The sequence below is a fragment of the Pyrus communis genome, chromosome 14, assembly GCF_963583255.1.
Source record: "Pyrus communis chromosome 14, drPyrComm1.1, whole genome shotgun sequence".
NCBI classification, from domain to species: Eukaryota; Viridiplantae; Streptophyta; class Magnoliopsida; order Rosales; family Rosaceae; genus Pyrus; species Pyrus communis.
Genome location: NC_084816.1, coordinates 14147046 through 14161005, shown reverse-complemented (window position 1 = coordinate 14161005; position 13960 = coordinate 14147046). Strand labels below are relative to the sequence as shown.

Genomic DNA, 13960 nt, shown 5'->3' with positions numbered 1-13960 from the left:
CGCTCAACGCGTCTGCAACCCGGCTAGTTGTGGGCCTCTAAACTACCCTGCATAATACCTAGCCCAAGCCTTGGACCTGGGCACCAGCTTCTTCTTCTTTAGGCTAAGGCCTACCCTGAACCCAAACCAAAACAGCTCAGTTCTTGTGGATGGGTTTTCTGCCTGTGGCCTATCCTGCTAGGCTGCAACCCAACAGCATTCGTAAGCCTAATATTTTTTCGATTTTGTGATACATTTGCTTTGCTTGTACCGACCCATGAACTTGCGGTTCATATTTTGAACCCGAAGTTACGCATAAACGCCATAGAAATCCGAGATATTCTTAAAACACGACACCGATGGTTTCCCAAAGTTTTTATGTTAATTTAAACCAAACTATATCTAATAGAACCTGAATGCTTTATTCATGAACAATTTTTATCCATTGAGCTAACCATAATTTTGTTCACATTGTTACAACGACATGTCGAACTTGAACAAACTCAACTTTACTGTTTTGTTAGTTTCTAGAAGAAAATATCTAAAGTGGATTCAAGGTGATTTAACTTCATGTCTGTCGATAATGGAAGACTAAGTTGCTTTTAAATTAATATCATTAACGGTTTGTGAAAATGAAGAGGAGAAAGAAAAGTGGCCACGGTTAAAAGACGTGCTATGAGAGCTTGAGAATATTAATTTAATCCAATTACATTTGACTAATTTGCCCTTGATTAAATTTGTTTTTGTTTTAGACAGAAAGATGGAACTTGTTAAATTTGAATAGATATGTTTACATCCTTTGCCAAAATATTGAAAAGAAATCAGGACCGATACAATCCCACATCACATTTTCTTGTGTCTTGAAGACATCTGCTGCAACTACATGCGCAGTGTTGTTGGCACGATGAGGAGAGTATGCGAACTCCAAGACACCAACATCCGCAGCTCCCAATTGTAATTCTCTTGTGATCATGTTTAGGACAATCTTAGCATCAGATACCACAATAATTCCTGTGATCCCTTCCTTCAAACAGGCGTATGAGGTTGCTCTCACCGCAGCAACCTCCCCCGCCACTGCAGAAGGGGAAAACAGGCCTCCCGTGCCACCTGAGAAATGCCACATGCCCGCAAAAATTCGTACGACCCAACCAACTCCTCCTTTCTTAGTTTTTGAATCCCACGCTGCATCACAATTAACCTTGAGTACCCAAAAGCTTGGTTTCTTCCGGCCATTTCCATCCACATACGATTTTTCTTTGTTGGCAGGCATCATAGCAGTATGTAGGCCATTATTGGCCTGTGATTCCACTCCTATTGCTTTCTTAAACTCTTCAATCCTTGTTTTCCATATTTACATAGCCTCAACGGGATCACACTTAATCACTTTAAACACTGTATCGTTTCTGCATTTCCAGGTCCTCCATAGATCGAAGACGATTCCTTCTTTAATCTCGCTTCTTCTCTAATGTTTTCGAAACCGTTGGCATATATGATTCTAGCAAGAATAAAGTTCGTACATTCAAGATTGGTAAAGTTTAGTTGAACGTCGCAAGATAACCAGAAAGCCCTACAAAACTCGCAATAGAATAGGATATGCTCCACTGTCTCATTCTCCGTTTCACGGAACGCACAAAGGTTACACACCTTCATTCGTCATCTTTCCAAATTACTTCTCACCGTTGTGGCATTGTTACAACACTTCCAAATAAAAATTGTCATTTTGTTTGGGACCGACAAATGCCATATTTGCTTCCACATATAGCAGCTAGTTCGGCAGGTACTACTCACACCCATTCCCTTTTTATAGAGCTCATCGTTTTTTAAAAAATCCATTGCCACCTCATATCCAGTTTTGACGCTATACACACATTTATTTGTACAGTGTCAAATCAACTGATCTTCACATCCCTCATAGCTAATTGGGATGGAACAGATTAACTCAATTTCATCCAGATCGAACCATTGTTCCAGATGATAAGATATAAATCTCTCGGCCTTTAATCAGCCTGCAAGTAACACATAGGATAGAGAGGAAGAGGGAAGGAAGATGAAGGAGTAGAGCTCCAAATATTTTTGTATTTAATTTCTTTTGTGTAAATTCTCATCTCATTTGTTTTCTGGGAGCTGGGCTAGCTTTTATTCAAATGCCAGCTGGCATATTTAACAGTCCTTAATACTAAAAACTAAAGCATAAATCCCCCATTAACTCTCTAAATCATCGATTAAGACAATCACAATTGAGACCTATTATGGGTTCATAACAATACTTCCCCCTTGAAAATTAGCCTTGTCCACAAGGCTAAAAAATTTGAATGTGGAAACTTGTTTGAAAGCAGCAGCACATTCCCTTATGATGGATATGTTCTCAATTCCAGTTATGCTCATTGCAATCCCAATATTAGCGAGTTTCAAAACAGGTGCATCATTCAGTGGTTTCAAAGCACTAGTTGACATCTCACAAAAAGCTTGCACGATATAGTTCTTTGAGCTATCATCCAGTGGTACAACAGTGTCATCATGCAACTGAACCTTAGTGCTTTTCTCAAGCAAATTCTCTACAACACCCTTCACTAGCAATGACTTCTTTCTTGAAACAGAGTTGACCATTACATCCGTGGATTTCTTATCACGATCAAACTCAAGGGTTGCAATTCGGCGTTCAAATTCACTCCACTTTTGGCAACAACCAAGCAAATCCCTTCCACTTGATGATTCCCAAAATAGATTCACAAAAACGCCCATTCGCTTGCCGTCCTTGTACTGAAAATAGAGTACCAGCTTGACAGCTTTAGCCGATGTGTCTCCCGAATCCCAATCAGGCCAAAAATCAAATTTTCTAGTGAAAAACAAAGAAAAATCAGCGTGTAAATCAATAGCCAAAACACCAAAATTGCTTTCCAGGTGACCTTCGAGAGAGCATGCAAAATCCAGATAGGTACCCCTAGTGCATTCACTCATTCTCTTCAATGTATTTGTTATTCTGTCACCCTCAAAGTCATTGGTCTTGCTGAATACCTCTCTAATTCGTGCTTCACCAATAGTTCCAATGTCGTGTGGTAACTCAATAGCTCTGCCAAAATTGACTCCTTCATTCATAACTTTAGGACTACCACACTTATCTAATACGACATTCCTTCCCCTAGGACCAAAAGTAAGGCCAATAACACCCACAAGCTTGTCAATTCCACCTTGTAGTGCATATTGCAAATGCTGATCAAAAGCAATTTCTTTTGTAGAAGACTCCATAATAGAACGAAGCCTTGATTACCAGTAATTCACCCTACTATTTTGTTGCTAATTCACCCCCCTTCGCAAATTTCCAACAACCACAACTTTATTTTCAAGTGAATTCATAGAGTAGGTAGAGTACACCATTCGTCCATGGTCTAATGCACCCGAATGCCCGCACGCAGGTCTTACACACACACCCATTGCCGCATCCAAGTCATCTATAACCCAAGGTCGAGGGATAAGGTTTTGACAACTAACAAAAAAGGACATACCCTCCTTTGAGAAAACTTCTGCAAGCTGTGCAAAACCAAGATCAAACATATTTCCAGCAATTATTCCTCTAATCAGATCATCTACCTACTTGACATCGCCTTCAATAGCATCACTAAAGTCCACTACCTTCTCAAATAAGGATATGGCCTTGGCATTCTCTTCATCCACATGTCTAAACTAGTTCAAAGCCGTAATTCGTGACAAAGCTAAGATCACATCCCCAAAAGCTGGAAGAGATTTATTGATGTTTTGAGATTCCTTAAGGTTTTCCCCTTGAACTTCAGTTTTTGCTAGATGCTCACTGCCACCCAAATTCATAATCCAAAGCTTGCTCATTGTGGACCCTTCATCCAACTTAAGCTTAAGCTCATCGGACTGTGTAAGTGTAACCATCGCTGGAATTGTAGAAACCATATTGTTGAATTCGGAAATTACAACAGCAAATTTATGCACTTCAGTAAAGAGTTGACAATAGTCTTCCTCCCTCAACTTGGCTTTACTTTCTATATTATCAACAAGAGATATACAATATTCACGAGATAGAAACTGGTCAAGAGATTGAAATATGCCTTCACATATCGATCGTAAAGAAACTATCGAACTCAACAGGGAGGCTACTTTTATTTTCTCGATAGATACAATATCAATGTCTTGAGAATCAGCCAAGGGCCTAAGAAAAGTTTTTCCCATACGATTTTTTTCAAGTGGAGATGCAAAGGCACAAAATGCAAGTATCATAAGGGTAGTGTCTTGAAGGGCTTCCCACACATAAACAATAAATCCACGGAATGGTTTTTCAGTGAATTTATTAACTCCAGACATTTTGTTTCTTTTATGAAGCAATTTCTCAGAAGTAGAAATTCCATTGATACTTGAACATGATTGAGCTACCTGATTGCAGTCTTTGTTAGCCAAATATGCAGTAACTTATGTAGCAACCATTGTATCACTAGCAGAATTTGCAGATGTTTCAGCAGCTGATGAGTTTACAAACTGCATATGTCTTGTTTCAGACCACATTATGCAATTCGCACCACAGCTGGGACGTGCATCAACAGCCGCAGATACAAAATCTTTACCATACTTTTCCTCAAAAATATTTCTTAGAACGATCAGTTCTAAAATCTCAGAATACCTGGAAGAGGCAAAGATTAAACTAGCAAATCCCTCTTTGAGATTACGTAGACACTCCCCTTGCTTTGTGATGATAGAAAGTCTGGATACTACTAATTCACAGAAGAGCTCAATGAACTCATTGGTGGTCAAAATTTTTTGTGCTCTAAACACATGTTCAACCCAGATATCATGACCAGATTGTAGGAGCAAGGCAATCTCACGCCTCATTTGCTTCACCACCGCCTCCTTCTTGTTCCTCAACAACTTTATTTGAACCACCGCCATCTTCAATTACATTTTGTGGAATTTAGAGCCTCCACCCTTATCCCAAATGCCATTGCAGTAGCACATGTCCCGATCGAGAACAACATAGCAACTTCAGTCTGGAATTTCATCAAACAATTTCCATGCACCAAAATACTTCCTCACAAATTTACCCACAAGATACCAATTAACCCATCCAAATTTATCTTTTAGGGTATGCACGATAGTTATCAGTCAAAAGAGAAGGGAATTTAGCCTTCGAAGTTGTTGAAATGATACTCAAATTAAGAACTACCTCAGGTCTAGTGTCCGTAATATCGGAGAACGAGTGTTCATGAAGTAGGCACGGAGCAAAGGTCATCGTTGAAGCATGAATCCCTCTCTTTGATTCCGGCAAAGAAACTGTGGCTGCAGTGGAATCGTTCGACCGTGGCTTGACGACCAAAGTTGTCAGTGCTTGCAACAACAGTGAAGATGAGAGCAACGGTGGAGCTTGGATTGCTGCCGGAATAAGTTGCGATTGGGCTCCTCCAGCACAGATTGGGCTTCAAGGTAACTGGATACGCTCAATCGCGGGAGAAACTTGATGATCAGTGGCAAGAGGAACAGAGATGCCTTCCCAGGCACTGCGAAAGTGCAGCTCTCTACGAAATTTGTTGAAATAGGCAGGAAGCTTGGTTGAGAAGGCCTTTTCGATAGCAGCCTCAATAAGGGAAGGTAACGAGGCCATCGTAGCCTTCAAGGAAGCAACACGATCTTTCAGGGAAGAGAAATGAGGGGCAGCGGTTTGGCGGGTTTGTACGGGAGGGAAACCAGGATTCGAGAAGGATGATACCATTGATAAGATCCAAATCTCTCGGCCTTTAATCAACCTGCAAGTAACACGGAGGATAGAGAGGAAGAGAGAAGGAAGATGAAGGAGCAGAGCTCCAAATATTTTTGTATTTAATTTCTTTTGTGTAAATTCTCATCTCATTTTTTTTCTGGGAGCTGGGCTCCTTTGATACAGACTCCATCCCTTAAAATGCCAGTTGGCATATTTAACAATCCATAATACTAAAAACTAAAGCATAAAACCTCCCATTAACTCTCTAAATCATCGATTAAGACAATTACAATTGAGACCTATTATGGGTTCATAACACCAGAAGCTCCATCATCCACCTTCATGTATTCTAGTCAATTAGGTTATAGACCATTGGCAATACATTAGTGTTGAAGGATCGTACTTAAATGTGCAGGGCAATAGGATCCACGGGTCCAAGCATGTTCATTTTACCATTTCCTACCCGTTATCGCAAACCTTTCTCGATTATCCATCTCCCTTCCAATATTCCTTTCCACCCCCACGAGGTGACCATTTTTTGCCTCCAAGAAATAGCTCCCTGGATAGTACTTCCCTATTAGGACCTTGGACAATAACATCTCCTAATTGTGAATAAGCCGCCAAATCAGCTTTGCCAACATCGCCAAGTTAAAAAATTGCAAGTCCCGGAACCCTAAACCACCAAATTGCTGAGTTTGAGTTATTTTGCCCCAAGAGACCCAATGCATTCCTTGCTTGCGTCCTTGCCCTTGCCACTAATATTTTGCAATTAATTGTCTCATCTCTTTGCACAAAGAGATAGGCAGTTTAAAGCAAGACATAGTTCGACATTACCATTGCCACTACTTTGATCAGCGTTTCTTTCCCTAATGCTGATAGAAATTGTTCAGCCCAACCAGTTAGTTTTTCTTCGTTATTCCTTCTCACCTCTTCGAACACTGCTTATTTGGAGTGCCGAAAATCTGATTGAATCCCTAGATACTTCCCAAACGTCTCCTGAATCTAAATATTCAAGCATTTAGCGACCTTCCTTATATTTATTTAGTAGCCCGCACCAAAGAAAATGGAGGTTTTTTCCAAATTGACTAGCTGACCAGAGGTGCTAGAATAGCAATCTAGTACATTCAAGACTTATCGATCTTCTCCTTCAGTAGCACGGCAAAACAACACAGAATCATCCGCGAAGAATAAATGTGAAATCGTAGGACCATCATTCGGGATTTTAAAACAGTGAAGAAGACCCAAATCCTCACTTCTTTTTAACGAGGCTGAGAAACCTAGCTTCCACACAAATGAGAAAGAGGAAAGGCGACCGTCGATCACCTTGTCATAACCCTCTAGTCGGTTTGATGAATCCAGTATGATTCTCGTCGATTAGTACAATATAGGAGATGGATAAGATACATTCTTCAGTTCTAGCGGAAAACTCTCTTACGAAACCAATCTTCTCCATCATACTCGTTACAAATTTCCACTCCACCCTATCATACACATTTTCCATGTCAAGTTTGATGACCATGTCTTGGGTATTCTCATCACTTTGGCACTTCAAAGAATGTAGGATTTCATAGACCACGAATATGTTGTCATGGATTTGTCTTCTAACAATAAAGGGGGACAGGTTTTCACCAATCACCTTTGGCATTAATCCTTTGAGACGGTTTGTGATGATCTTAGAAATAACCTTGTAAGACACTCTAGAACCTCCTAGACTCTACATGATTGGGCAGAAGCATACAGAGCTCCAAAGTGTTAGACCACGATTTGGCCGATCCTAATCTCCTCTTCTTGCCAATTTCCCTAGGTGTCTTCCAAGCCTCGATCACAGTTTATCCTTCTAAGGTTCAAAGTTTGCGGTTTGCACATGAAAGAACTTAGTATTCTTATCGCCTTTTTTTAGCCATTGTGCCCATAATTTTGACTGACAGTAAATCTCCTCCGCCTTAATAGCTTTCCTTTAACTCTCTCTTTTTTCCTTACCCACTGCTAATTGGTCTTCTCTAATTGATATGCATTTTAAAGCTCTCCTTTAAAACCCACGATTTTCTTCTTTCTATTTTTCCCATTTTGTCTTCACTAGTTTGAGAAATCCCAGGGGACTTCCTTTAGTTTTTCACAAAAATTAAAAGCACACGATCCTTCAAAGCTTTTCTTCCATGTGTCACCGACGATGCTCTTACCCTTCGTACTTTTCCTCCAATGTCCATAGTACAAGAACCTTTTTATTCCTTTTGGTAGCAGAAGTTCGATTTGCAGGATTAACATGGCATGACCCGAGCCTTCTAATACTTTATGTAGAATTTTTGCTTCTGGATATAATTGGATCCACTTCATCGTTGCTAGTCCACGATCAAGTGTTTGTTGGATGAATCTGTCATCTCTTTTATTTTTGCATGTAAACGGAAAGCCCTCATAGCCCAAATCAATTAGGCCGTTTTTTGTAGTATATTCCCAAAAATCCCGCATACTAGCAGTTATTTTTTTACTCCCTCCATCTTCCGTTCTTCTAAAATATCATTGAAATCTCTAATGATAAGACGAGGGTCTTTTGCACTCAAAATTCTTTTACTGAGGAATTAACCACTGTTCTTTCCTTTTTTTCTCCTTCGTACTAGCATACACTGCCATCATTCTTTAAGATTATTTACATCCCCTAATACCCTGACAGTTCTAATATATAAGTTTCATGGCAACCGTGGAGTCCTCTCTAGGCTGGTCTCCTCCCCTACTTCAAATAAAGCCAAGTTTCTGGGATGAGGAATTCGCTGGCATCCCCTTTTAACATTCTCCTTCCACCCTGTTTCCATGCGTATTCTTTCCTCAATTTTCTCTCCTCTTCAACTGTTGCTATAATCAACTCGAATTCAAATGGATTTGAGTTTTGTGTCTTCACATTATCATTCAGTATCTGCTTACGAAAACATGTATTATCATCAACCATGTGTACTACAATGTTTAAATATATTTCCAAGCCATTCTTTTTTGAGACTTGAATTTCTCTACCAAGCTCCATCACTTCCTCATGCAGTTCAAGCATGACATTTTTCACTTCAGGGGCTATGGTTCCCCCAAGGTCAATGAAGCCCGTGTCAAGGCAACTTCCTTCGCACGCCTTGCTTCTTCCTCATCTTCTTTCTGTTTCTTCAGTTTTTCCATTAAGGCTTCCTTGTCTATGTATTTCTTAAGTGCAGTTTTCTTCACTTTGTAAGGGGATTTCACAGTATCAATGTGTCTGTATCTTCATCGGAGAAAGTTTACTATACTATAAACTTTTTCATCCCACTTCTTTCCTTCATCGCACTTTCTGCAATTAGAACTATTCAATCTCTACATCTTCCACTGATCCATTTTGATTTTTTCTCCAGACCTTTGGCAATACCTATGGCTCCATCCTTTTTCTGAGAGTTTACTACTGCCGAATTTGGGACCCACGTGATAGTGGCTTCCCAAGTAGATCAACTTCAGCATCAAGGCCTTTGAAAGCAAGTAGTTCCTTCAACTAGTTGTCTTCATTCTCATCCATCCATCTTTCCCCCAACATTTTTTTCTTTGCATACTCTCATTACATGCCCTAGTAAACCACAGATGAGGCAATATCTTGGTAGACATTCGTATTTAAAATCCAACCAGATCACCCCGTCATCAGGCACATTAGCAAAAGTTCCACGCGTAAGGGGCTCTCGTACATTGAAACGAATCCTCACTCTGAGGAATTTTCCAAAACAATCTCTACTAAGAGACTTATCAACCTTAATAATTGTACCCATCCGTCCACCTATTGATAACTCCACAGACTTCGTCATACTTCACATTATGAATGTGTACCCACAGCGTCCCCAGACTTAGGGGCTCCCAACAATTGTAGCCTTTCTTGGCTCGGTGTGCCACCATAACTAGGGCCTCCTTAAACGTCCATGGTTGCTACACATCAATAACCCTGAACATATCTTTTTGACTGATAAACCTAGCCATGAATATTCTTTGTTCTCCTACTTCACGAATTGATACACCATCTCTCCCTCTCCACAAGGAAATGAATCTATCAATGAAGGCCTCTTTATTAACTTCCTTGTCTGTAAACACTTTCGCCACCATACAATAATGAAAACCCACAAGGGCTTCCTGGATTTCCTTCCTCCCTATTGTAACGTCGCACTTTTCCTTCTATGAGAGTTGAAGCTTCGCCCCAAAACACCGCTCCAGGTCCTCCATGTTCATAGCCTTCCTCGTTGCCCCCATTTTTCACGAATCAGAGATCGGTATTCCGTCTCCTTCTTGTTGCCCAAGTCATGCGCCGTCACATTTGCATTAGAAGCCAAACCCTAGTACCGTTTTTTCTTTGTGTCTTTTCGTTTTCTCAACATCCTTTCGAGGACTATTCGGGATGAGAGAGGGTCTGAATCGGGATGTAGTGGATTGAAAAAGAGTCTCAACTTTGAAAAGGATGCCCTTGATTAATTTGATTGCTTGTTTCTTGCGTTTTTTTTTTAAAGCATGGGTAATGTAGGGGTTTTGGAAAAATTAAAGGAAACCATTTAATATTATGGTTTAGTGGTATTTCGCTTCAATTGTAAGTAAGAGGTCTTAGGTTCGATTCTCGTTAAAAGCGAATTTGAACCACATCATTGCTAACCCATTGTGAGACCTAGCCCACCTCCTCCCTAGTATAGATAATATCATTTGTTTTAAAAAAAAATTAAAGAAAAGGCATTATTTTCTTCCTTCCTTGTTTTATATATGTAATTAAATTAATGAGACCCATATAATACGTTGAATAATTAAATTCTTTGCATTCGATCAAATTTTATGGTTCATTGTTTGATTTTGATTCTAATATTGGTGTAGTCAAACTCGGATTTGAGAGAATTTTAAAAGACTTTAAAAATCCTAGTGTAGTCAATTAAAAGATTTTAAAGGATTTTAGAATCCTTTAAATTCTAGGTGTAGTCAATTAAAAGATTTTAAAGGATTTTAAAATCCATTCAAATCTAAGTGTATTAAAAAAATTAAAATTTTGGAGGATTTCTATAAGTTGTGTATTTTGTGGGATTTGAGAGCCAAAAGTATATATAACCAAGACTAAAAAGAATCCAACCTCACCACCCCCTAGGATTTCAAATCCTTCCACCACAATCCACCACAATCCATTCAAATTCTTTAAAAATCCATATGAATTTTGTAGAAGTCTCTAATCCTCTTAAATCCTATCAAATCTATCACTTTTAAAATCCTTTTAAATCTTAATTTGACTACACCCCCTAAAGAACCAAACTTGGATTTTAGCTTAATATCGTGGAAGACCTGATTTCTGGTTCACATATTTTTTTCTCTATCAATCAAACGCGATTGCTAAAGATTTATATATATCTTGGTCCTAATGCACTGCAACAACTTTGGGTTAACAATTTTTTTAAAAAAAAAACAATATTACCTACACTAAGGAGTAGGGGAATGGACTAAGTAATAATATAATTTAAATTCGCCTTTAACTTAATATTTGTGATATTTAGTTTTTAAAAATTTTAAATAGAATTTCTCTTTAAAATAATTTAACTTGGGTAGGTTCAACTTTAAATGTACTAGGATTAATGTTTTATAAAAATGAGTTGAATTGGTCCGTTCCATTTATTAAGCACATGAGCCGACTTTAAATGAGCGGGATGGTCTAGACCATCCCATTTGACACCTCTAAGACCAACTCCAACTTATGGGATAAAACTTAAATTATAAGCTTTAAAACCTTCTAAATCATCTCCAACTATGGGCTAAAATAAGCCATGTAGAGAAAATATATATCTGGGCTAGATTACTCCCAAAATAAAACTTAAATTATTTTAGACCCACCAAACTGTCATATTTCAAATATTTTTTTGTTTTTTACTTGTAATCTAACTGCTATGATAAAATGAGATCAAATTTAATAGTAAAAAAAGATTTGACGGCCTAAAACTAAATCTAACGTCTAAAATAATTTAAGAATATTTATTTAAATCAGTTTAACTTAAAAATGCATAAATACCTATGTGTTTGTATGATTTTTGAAAGTTCTAGGATGGTACTAGTTTAACCTAGAGAGGGGTGAATAGGTTCCAACTTAAAAATCCAATTCAATTTTCAATTTAATTTTCAGTTCTCAAATTAAATTCACATTCACATCACATATCAAACTATCATACTCATATGCAATTAAAACGATAAATAAAAAATGCACAAGGATGTAGGATTTAACGAGGCAAAACCCACCACTGGGAAAATCCTCGGGCTCCCAAGCCAGGACAAACACTAAGAGAAATAAGTACAGAAAGACTTACAAAACTCATCAACTAGACACACATACTAGTAGGCAGTTTTGTCTCCGCGCTTTGCTACTCGATCTCTCTTTAGTCTTCGAGTGGAAGTGGCATGACACTAACGCAGCCGTCAATCACTGTCTCCTCGAACTTTGCAAGATACTAACTCGATCATGCAAAATGTATGTAATGAAATGTTTTTTTGGAAATCAACCAATTATGAAAATCACAAGGCACATTTTCATAATTGATTTCAATTGAAGCGCATGAAAAATTAGTGAACAAAAACTAATATTTTCTTTGAAAAACACTTGGCAATAAACTGATTTTTCTGAAATGAAAAATAACTCTCATTGCACTTAGGGCTGCTAACAAACGTTTGCTTTCAAATGATATATCATGTGTTAAAAGCAAACTAAAAAACACTCTGATTCATCAAGATGAAAATATAAACCGACTTAACCCAAGGGCATGCGTCACATGAATTTTCTATCTGTTTAATGCATTGCTGCTAGTGTTTATATCATACGGAAACAACCTAAATGCATATGCAGCAGCAGTAGGAAAAACTCTAAACTGATCTAATGCATGCGGCAAACAAAACATAAAAACATATTCACTTGGTGCTGATGCTCTGTTAACCGGTCTGTGTTATGCGGCAGCCCCCAACCAGGTAACTAGGACTTCTATTTATATGTGCAGCAGCTAGACTCTCTTATCCCTATCATATACGCGTGAGCCACAAGCCTAATAAGACCTAATCACTTACCAGTTAAGATATAATGAGATAACTAGGTGAAGGGATATATATGCAAAACCCGAGACATTAACATCAAGTTAAATTCTTAAAAGTAAAACAAGGTTATGCGGCAAGACTAGGATCCCAAAGGTATATATGCATATATATGCTAGGGTTTTAAGCTGACTTAAAATTATGGGCTTAAACTAAAGCATAGTTAAACTAAATGGCCCATTGAATGCAAATTTAGACTATATGAATATGCATGCCAAATTTACCTGAGTGAATGTCTCTGAAAACGTTTATCATTTTGTGATCGAGAGCATGTGAGACAAACTTAGACTAAAATAATTACAACTGAAAACAAGCACTAGTCTAAGATTATAGACTCAGGCGTTTTGTTTAGGAATAGCCAATTTTATCCTAACAATTTTTAATTACTATAAATACCTATGTGTTTGTATGATTTTTAATTACTTATCAGAATTTCAATATTTTTAAATTAAAATGTTCATAAAAATAAATTAGGATAATCTTCAAAACTTTTATTTTCAAAAAAAGTTACCTAAAACAAAAAGTTAGGCTAAAATCATTATTTAATAATTTGGGCTAAAATTTTAAGCTACAAGGATTGGAGGAGAAAAACAGTTTCTAGCTTATGACTTAAATTTTTAGGCTTTATCTCCAAGGGTTGGAGATGGTCTAACCGTGCTGTAATGTACTATTGTTTCTCCATCTTTATCTGCAAGAAAAGAAAATAAAGCTTTGCATTGCCTTTCCAAATGGCGGCTATACAAAAATAATCAACATGCAATTTCTAAGGCTTTCTCCGTTATAAGTCATTACGCGGGGTCCTGAGTCGTCACACCAAACCCCTGCGACAATGGAAAAAGTTTTTTGCCTCAGCTTGCTTGATGGTGTCCGACGGAATGGCCCAGACCATTTCACATCGAACCCCTGCGATATTCAAACACTCAAGTTTACAGGTGTCAAACGGAACAGCCCAATCCATTTCACACCTTTAACCAGGGGTGGTTGTACATTGAGGCCAAAGTAGTATCAAGATCGCCTGGATTAAAGAAATATACATGTGAAGGTATTTTAAGGACTCTTCGAATGTTTGGTATGCGTTTTTTTTTTTTTTGTGCTTGTCAAATGTTTGATGTAATGTCTGCTAGGCATATCTTAACAGCTTGCGTCGACAGTAATCAACAAATTCTTTCGATATCACTCATCATATTG

General features: G+C 38.1%; 1 protein-coding gene across 1 annotated transcript; it reads right to left on the bottom strand.

Moving 5' to 3' along the window:
* Nucleotides 1-4410: 4410 nt before the first annotated feature.
* Nucleotides 4411-4884, bottom strand: LOC137714395 (uncharacterized). Its single transcript, XM_068453624.1, has one exon. It carries the CDS (start codon nucleotides 4882-4884, stop codon nucleotides 4411-4413), a length of 474 nt encoding a protein of 157 aa, XP_068309725.1.
* Between the last annotated feature and the right edge of the window lie 9076 nt (nucleotides 4885-13960).

What these genes read in the sequence shown, in the direction of transcription:
- LOC137714395 (XM_068453624.1), bottom strand. Translation starts at nt 4,884, where the DNA reads ATGGCGGTGGTTCAAATAAAGTTGTTGAGGAACAAGAAGGAGGCGGTG.